Source organism: Melospiza melodia, chromosome 7, assembly GCF_035770615.1.
Source record: "Melospiza melodia melodia isolate bMelMel2 chromosome 7, bMelMel2.pri, whole genome shotgun sequence".
Taxonomy (NCBI): domain Eukaryota; kingdom Metazoa; phylum Chordata; class Aves; order Passeriformes; family Passerellidae; genus Melospiza; species Melospiza melodia.
Window position 1 is genome coordinate 27,899,067 of NC_086200.1, and position 8,310 is coordinate 27,907,376.

The 8,310-nt window shown below is 57.6% G+C and overlaps 1 protein-coding gene across 2 annotated transcripts; it reads right to left on the reverse strand.

The window, feature by feature from the left end:
- Positions 1–442: 442 nt before the first annotated feature.
- On the reverse strand, positions 443–7,674 carry LOC134420676 (acidic leucine-rich nuclear phosphoprotein 32 family member B). Of its 2 annotated transcripts, none has more exons than XM_063160927.1 (7): positions 7,559–7,674; positions 4,649–4,798; positions 4,099–4,221; positions 3,019–3,217; positions 2,690–2,808; positions 2,310–2,364; positions 443–686 (listed from the first exon to the last, which is right to left on the reverse strand). In XM_063160927.1, exons 1-7 carry the CDS (start codon positions 7,610–7,612, stop codon positions 598–600), a joined length of 789 nt encoding a protein of 262 aa, XP_063016997.1. In that variant the 5' UTR covers positions 7,613–7,674; the 3' UTR covers positions 443–597. The 2 variants fall into 2 exon arrangements, with proteins under 2 accessions (XP_063016997.1, XP_063016996.1); XM_063160926.1 differs by having other exon boundaries at positions 2,690–2,811.
- Positions 7,675–8,310: the final 636 nt, after the last annotated feature.

Here is an 8,310-nt window from a genome sequence, read left to right on the forward strand (position 1 = left end):
AAGCATCTTCAAGCATGTCCAGAGATCACATCACCATGATTTCAGATCTGAGACACCCTCAGGATCCTTGGGAGTCCACGCAGATGAACCAGATTTTGCACCCGAGGCGGCTCCAAAAGCGTCTTCAGAGCCCTGGGCTGAGGGCACGAGGGTGGCAAAGGCCTTCTGTGCTGGCAGGGTGACAGCTGGAGCTCTGGGTCCAGTGTGGCACAGCTCATTTGGGACACACAGATACCCTAAGGAGGAGATATTTTTTTTTCCTCTTTTTTTTTTTGATTTTTTTGGCTTTTTTTTTTTTTTTTTTGCTTTTTTTTTGCCTTTTTTTTTTTTTTTTTTTAAGCTGCTGCACAAACCACCGAACGGAGAAAAGCCTTTGGTCATGAGATAGTTGTGAGAAAAAAAGTGAGCCTTGTATGGAAGATTCCCCTGAATGCCTACAGTATTCTAAATCTTAAAAAAATATATTGTGGACGCTGCAGCCATTACAAAGGGGGAGGAGGAGGAGTGGGAGACAGGGATTTACAGTCTCACACAGACACAACGGGGAGGTTAAGACAAGCACAGTCAGAGTCTGTAAAACTGATTGGCTCGCTGGGATCAGTCATCCTCATCATCCTCTTCGTCCTCTGCATCTTCCTCTCCTTCATCCTCTAGACTTCGTTTTCTCTTCTGCCCACACGGGTGGTCTGCAAAGAGAGGGGGGATTCACTCTCCAGCCCAGCCCAGGGACAGCAGCTGAGCTGGCAGGGGACAGAATGGCACAGATCCACTGGACAGACTGGCACATTTGGGGGCAGATCCATGGCACAGACTGGCACATTTGGGGGCAGATCCACTGGACAGACTGGCACATTTGGGGGCAGATCCACTGGACAGACTGGCACCATTTGGGGACAGATCCACTGGACAGACTGGCACATTTGGGAGCAGATCCACTGGACAGACTGGCACCATTTGGGGGCAGAACCATGGCACAGACTGGCACCATTTGCCAGCAGATCCATGGCACAGACTGGCACCATTTGGGAGCAGATCCACTGGACAGACTGGCACCATTTGGGAACAGATCCACTGGACAGACTGGCACCATTTGGGAACAGATCCATGGCACAGACTGGCACCATTTGGGAACAGATCCACTGGACAGACTGGCACCATTTGGGGGCAGAACCACTGGACACACTGGCACCAGATCCATTGGACAGACTGGCACCATTTGGGGACAGATCCATTGGACAGACTGGCACCATTTGCCAGCAGATCCAATGGATAGACTGGCACCATTTGGGGGCAGATCCACCCTGCCCTGCCCCTCCTGCAAAAGCCTGACTGGGCTGACAGGAGACACCAACAACTTTCTCTGCCCTCCAAGTATTCTGAAAACAGCTGAAAATGGGATTTTTATTTTTTTTTTTTTTTTTTTTTGTTGAGCACCCTCAAAATCACAGCTCAGGGACTGCTGAGGCCTCAAATCCTGGGGCAGTTTTGGGGTCCTCACTCCAAGAAGGACATTGAGAAGCTGGAGCATGTCCAGAGACAGGAATGGGGCTGGGGAAGGGTGTGGAGCCCCAGGAGAGGCTGAGGGAGCTGGGAAGGGGCTCAGCCTGGAGAAAAGGAGGCTCAGGGGGACCTTGTGGCTCTGCACAGCTCCTGACAGGAGGGGACAGCCAGTCTTGTCCCAGGTAACAAGTGACAGGGTAAGAGGAAATGGCCTCAAGTTGCAGCAGGTGAGGTTTAAATGGGATATTGGGGAAAATTCCTTCAAGGAGAAGGAGGTCAGGCATTGGCACAGGCTGCCCAGGCAAAAAAATGTGGATGTGGCACTTGGGGACAGGGGTCAGAGCTGAACATGGTGGTGCTGGACTCAGTATTAGAGGGATTTCCCAACCTTAACAATTCAAGATCACTTGAATTCATACCAGCCACAATATTCTGCCAGCTTTTATCTGGCTGTTTGTTTGTACAGCCAGAGGAGCCTGGCCCCAAGCTCAGATCTGAGAGGGGAACTGGCCCCCAGCAGATTCCCTCAGCCCCTCCTGGGACAGAAGCCCTGCTCCTGCACAGCCCATCAGTTCCCAGAACTGCTTTTCTGAGCAGCTGACCTCTCACATTTCCCAGAATTACCCAGCATGGCTGGAATTTCATCCCTTCCCTCCCTGTGTGACCCTGGCTGATGACACTGCTCAGCACCAGCTCGGGGAGAAAAGCTGCAGCAACAACAGCACTGAGGCTGAGGGAGCTCCAAAACACCAAATACTTGACTGTTGAGGGAGCTCTGCAAAAAATTGAATTGTCAGTACTCAACTCACCCTCCTCAGCTTCATCTTCTTCATCCTCCTCACCATCCTCCTCCTCATCTTCCTCCTGGAGTGAGAACAAGAGGGTTTGTAGCAAGAACCACAATTCCATGAGCAGTAATCAAAGTCCTGCTCCCCTCTACCACCCATGAGGGTGGAGAAGAAGGTGTTGGAGCTCCAAGAGCTCCTCACATGCCATGGATGGAGCTGCGTGGATCCATCACTCAGAGCCATGGAAGGGCCAGGCCAAGGCTGAACTGGAAACTCTCTGCAGTTTGTGACCCTCAGCAGCCCAGAGTGGATGGCAAACCCCTCAGATCTGCCCCACAGAGGCTCCTGTGACACCCGGGTCACCACACAAGGGACACACGCGTGACTGCTGACAGCCTCACCTCATCATCTACTCCATCCTCCTCCTCTTCACCTTCCAGATCGTCATCTTCATCTTCCTCGTCATCAATGACTTCTTCATCCAAATCGTCTTCCTCCTCATCGTCCTCCTCTTCCTCACCTTCTACCAAAAAGGGGGAGGGAGGGAGGGAAGTGCCCCAGTTCCCAAACCCAGGCCCCCCTCACCCCTCAGTGCCACCCAGGAGTGTGATAGGGGAGGAAGAAGAGGTGAGGGACCCCCAGAGCCCCTCCTCCAGTGGGGGAACCCACCCCAAAGTGCAAAAGGGGTCGTTACCAAGCAGAAAAACCAGGAGCAGAAAAAAACCCTCACCTTCCCCATTCTCATAATCATCTTCCAGTGCATCCCCATCTGCCTCAGGGTCTGAGTCAGGGGCTTCCTGCTCGTCAGCATCAAATCCATCCAGGTAGGTGAGCTGGGGCAGGAGGGCGAAGACGCTCTCGCGGTAGTTGATGAGCATCGTCACCTCACAGTTGAACAGGTCCAGACTGTGGAGGTTTGGCAACTTTTTCTGCAAAAATCAATTGGTTCGGGTTGTTTACAGTGCTGCCTGAAGATCAGGAAAGCAAGGCAAGGTGGTTGGGGCACTGCCCAGGTCCAGCACAGAGTGGTTCTGCCCCAAATGTTCCTCAGGTGGAGAGGAGTCACTGCTCCTCTCTTTGTGGGCACGGAAATTTCTGTCCAGCTCCTCTGTCCTGGCTTCCCTTTCTGGAACAAACTCTCTGTGTATTTGCAAATCTTTCTTGTGTCTGAGCAGGCCCAGCAAGCTCAGGAGCAGCTGAGCTGGACTCATCCTGCTCAAGAGATCAGGCAGAGCTCAGGGAGAGCTGCAGCCTTGGCACAGCCCAGCTCAGGCCACCACAGCGGGCACCACGCCAAGGGAAGGAGGAGCAAAACAACCCCAAATTCCTTCTGGAGGGAATGGATGGGCAAAACAGCCAGTGAGACACAAGCCCTGTGTCAGACCTGTCCCTCTCAGCACTCCTGGGGCAGCTCAGAGGCCTTTTCCAGCCTCACTGTGGGAATGGGAACCTTCAGGCTGATGGGACAGATGCCCTCAGTGCTGCCCAGCTCCCTCATTCCATGACACCCCAGGTGCCACCTACCTCCAACTGCCTCCGACCCTCTCCCGGTCCCTTCTCAGCTGGGCACTGAGCATCCACAGTTTTACTCATCCAGCCCCATTTCACGCTTCTTTTAGCAACTGGCTGCTGCTTTTCCAGACTGAGGAGCCATTAACTACTGGCCCAGCCTCAAACTGGGATCAAATCTGTTCCCATGAGAACCACGAAGTGCTGTTGGAACAGTTACCAAGACGTTGGATTCCTGCTGCACAGACCCAATCCCCAAAGGAAAATTCATCCCTGGCATTCCAGCACAGCCTCCACTCACCAAGGGCTCCAGGGTATTGATGTCTTTGATCTTGTTGCCACTTAGGTTCAAGTGTGTCAGGTTGGGAGTTTTCTCTGCTAGAACTTCAAGGCCACCAGAAATCCTATTATCACTCAGCTCCAGCTGAAGGGAGGGAATATCACATGGTCACCAAGTGTTTCAGCTCGTGACACAGGGAAGGAAATTGCTCTGAGAACTGCAACGAGCACCTAAATTTCAGCTCACAGAGTAGCAGGTCAAGTCTGCCCTTAAAAACTCTTTTTTGCAGGGGCACAGCACTACCAGCCACCCCCATGCAAATAAATGCTCCAAAATCCAAAATATTTATGATGCCACGAAGCTTCTGACAGCAGCACAAGAGCAGAAAAGCACGACAGGAAGGGCACTAAACACCTGAAGAGCTCAGGAGGGTTTTGTTGTACATCAAAACCAACCCCTCTCACTTGTTCAGCACACAAGAAGCAAAATTCAAGATATTTTCTGGCAAATACAGAAAGGGGGCAGCACAAGGCCAAGGGCTGCTGGGGATGGCAGCAGAGTCCTGACTCACCTTGCGGAGCTTGTTGAGTTTGGGGAGGTTGGACACGGACAGCAGGTTGATGTTGATCATGCTGAGGAACTCCAGGTTCTCAAAGTCTGAGGAGAGGCCGACCACCTTGCCATCCTCTGAGCGACAGTTGTCCAGGACCAGCTCCTTCACCTGCACAGGGACACCCAGAGCTGTCACCACCGTCCCCCGGGCCTCGAGGTGACACCACCAACACACCCAGAGCACAAGAGCACAGAGCACTGTGCCTCCAGGTCCTCCTCACTTAATTTTAATAACTTAACACCAAATTTAAGACCTTAAAATCAAATTTAGAGCCTTAAAACCAATTAACTTCTGGTGACAGTCCCTCACCGTGGCTGGGGTTTCAGCCTCTAAGCACCAACACACTGCTGCTGTCCCCACCAAGTCCCCACCTCCAGGGGTTTGGAACCACGAGGTCACATCCCAAAGCTCCCTGCACATCAATAAAGCTTTCAGAGTCAGCTTCAGGCTCTGCTAACGAGGAGCCAAACCAGGTCAGCTGGGTTTGTCACCTCCCACTTTGTCCCCTACACCCCTGGGGTGCCTGTCCCCACAGGACTGACCTCGCTGTGACAGTGACAGTGAGGTGGCACAGGTGCCTGGGCAGGGCTCAGCACATGAGCTCAGCCTCAGGCTGCTGACACAAGACCACTGATGGCACCAAACATTGTGCCCAGCATGGATTCCACTTCCAGGAACCTCCAGGAATTCAGCATATGAAGGAATCAACCCCCCCATGCCACCAGGACCACCAAGCACCAGCACAAAGCTGCTGTCCCCAAACACCTGGGGGGAAACACCAGACACAGCCCCAGCTCTCACAAACCACTCCCAAAACCTGCTTTCACCCCACACATTCTTGACAGCAAGATGCAAAAATCAGCCTTGGCCAGAAGGCTCGTGGCGCTCTCCAAATCCCTCCTTCGCAGCGCTCCCATTTTCCCTCTCCTGCTCACACCAGCCAGCTCCCAAAATCATTTTAAACACTCTGGGGCTGAGGGCCATCTCTGCCACCTGCACAGCACAAGCTCACAATGAATTATCACCCCAAACTCCTCAGGTGGCATCGCTGTTTGGAGGTTTGAGGTGAGGCTCTCAGAAGTTTTGGAGCAGAGTTTGTTTTTGCTCCCCGACACATCAGAAAGCTGATGTGCTCCAACCAAAGTGGGACTGTCACCGTGGTGGGGGTGAAGGTGGCAAAGGGCAGGGCTGGGTGGCTGCTGCTGGCAGGTGTGGGCACAGATGTGAGCCTGAACTCCACCAGGTTATCATGGAATGGTTGGGGTTGGAAGGGACATCAAAGCCCGTCCACTGCCATGGTAGGGACACCTTCCACTGTCCCAGGCTGCTCCAAGCCCTGTCCAGGGATTGGGCACTTGCAGGGATCCAGGGACAGCCACAGCAGAGCCTAACCCAGCCAAGCCCAGCTTTACCCCAGGCTGGGCCCTTCTGATGTCCCGGGACACGCAGGGACAGCCAGCCCTGACCCCGCTGGCTCTGCAGCTCCTGCCGTCCCTCCATGGGCAGCAGCTCCTCATGCCCAGCCGCTCCGCTCTGCAAATCCCCCGGCCCTGCACGGAGCCGCTTTAATCCCCACCCAAAGCCCCGCTCGCCGCCCGTTCCCCCCCGTGCTCGGTGCCACGGCCCCGCAGCTGCCACGACACCACCGAGTGTCCCCGGGGCCAGGGAGGGACCGGCACGGCCCGGCGGGGCGGACCGGCAAAAGGGGAGAGACGGGGAAAGGGGAACGGGGAGAGCCGGGGAAAATGGGAGATCCAGGGAAAAGGGGAGATCCATGGAACAGGGGATGGGGAGATCCAGGGAAAAGGGGAACAGGGAGATCCATGGAAAAGGGGAACAGGGAGATCCAGGGAAAAGAGAGCGGGGAGATCCGGGGAATAGGGAACGGGGAGATCCAGGGGAGAGAGCCGGCGGAAAGGGGAGATCCACGGAAAGGGGAACGGGGAGAACCAGGGAATAGGGAACGGGGAGATGCAGGAAAAAGGGGAGATTCAGGGGTAAGGGGAACGGGGAGATCTGGGGGAAAGGCACATACGGGGGTAAGAGAGATCCAGGAAAATGAGAGATCCAGGGAAAGGGGAACGGGGACATCCAGGGAAAAGGGAGAGAGGAGATCCGGGAAAAAGGGAGATCCGGGGAAAAGGGAGATCCAGGGAACAGGGATCGTGGAGATCCGGGGAAAAGAGAGCGGGGAGATCCAGGGAAAAGTGAGGGGGGAGACCGAGGGAAAAGAGAGATCAGGGGAGACCCGGGGGAAAGGGGAAGATCCGGGAAGGGGCGGCCGGAGAAGAGGACCCGGGGCTGAGGCGGCCCCGGGGCGGGTGAGGAGCGCTGGGCCCGGCCCGCGGCCGCCAGCGGAGGGGAACGGGCGGCCCCGGCGGCACCCAAAGGTCCATCCCCGCAGCCCCCGAGCCCTTCCCGGCCGGAGGAGCCCGCGGGAGCCGCTCCGGGCCCGGCGGGGCCCCGCTAACATGGCCGAGCCGCCATGGCCGCGCGGGGCCGCCCCGTTCCCCGGGCCCGCTGGCTGCGGCGCGGCGGGGCCTGACCCGGCCCGCTGCCCGCCGCGCTGCTCCCCGCTGCCCCTCCACGGGCCACACCGGGCCCCACCGCCGCCACCGCCGCCTCAGCGCGGCCCCGGTGCGGGCGGGCCCCGCCGCGCACGTGCGCGCCGCCATGCCGGGGCTGCGGGCCGGGCGGGAGCGCTCCCGCCACAACCGCCCCGTGCCCACCCCGCCAAACCCGCCCGGTCCCCGCCGTGCGGGACCCCCGCGGGCCGCTCCGCCATCAGCCAAACCTCCCCCCTCCCGCCGCCGCCGCCACCCCTCATCCCGCCCGCAGCACGTGCCGCCCCGCGCTCCCCCGCCGCACCTCGCTCGGCTTCTTGTTGCGCAGCTCCAGCGTCAAGCGCCTCTCCATCTCCATGCTCCCGCCGCTCCGCTCCGCCCGAGCCCGAGCCGCGCTTGCGCTCCCGGTGCCGCCGCTCCCGGTGCCGCCGCCGTTCCCGGCCCCGCCGCGCTCGCGCTCCCGCCCCCGCCCGCGCGCGCCGCCGCCGCCGCCCGGCGCAGGAAGAGGCGCCAACGGCAACAAAGGCGCGCGCGCCGCGCGGCCCCGCGGCAGCGCCCCCTGCCGGCAGCGGCCCGCACTTACACACGCGCAGTTACACACAGCCCCCAAGGACGCGGGTTCGAGTCCCGGCTCCGCACGGTCCCGGCCCCCGCAGCTCGCTGGGCCCTGCCCACCGGCGGCACCGTGTTCTGCGGGCACGTTTGTGTCCCCAGGCACTGCTGCCAGCTGCATGGCACATTCCGATCCTCAGGTGCTGTGTGCCAGGCTTCAGCAGCGTGTTCCAGTCTCCGGAGCTACATTCATATCCTCAGGCAATGTGTTCCGGTGTCCAACACCATGTTCCATCCTCAAGAAACAGCATACCTTCTCCAGAGCCATTTTTCCATCTCCAAAGCCATGTTCCTATCTCCAGAACCACATTTCCAATCCCAGGCAACGTGCTCCAGTCTCCCAGCACCATGTTCCATCCTCAAGAACCAGGATTCCTTCTCCAGAGCCACTTTTCCATCTCCAGAACCATGGTCCCATCTTCAGAGCCACATTCCCATCCTCAA

Bases quoted from the DNA above. Each gene is read 5' to 3' on its own strand.
- LOC134420676 (XM_063160926.1), bottom strand. From the start codon at position 7,612: ATGGAGATGGAGAGGCGCTTGACGCTGGAGCTGCGCAACAAGAAGCCG. The intron at 4,799-7,558 runs GTGCGGCGGGGG...GTCCCTGTGCAG, and splicing joins GCAACAAGAAGCCGAGCGAG to GTGAAGGAGCTGGTCCTGGA. The intron at 3,218-4,098 runs GTGAGTGGAGGC...TGATTTTTGCAG, and splicing joins TCAATACCCTGGAGCCCTTG to AAAAAGTTGCCAAACCTCCA.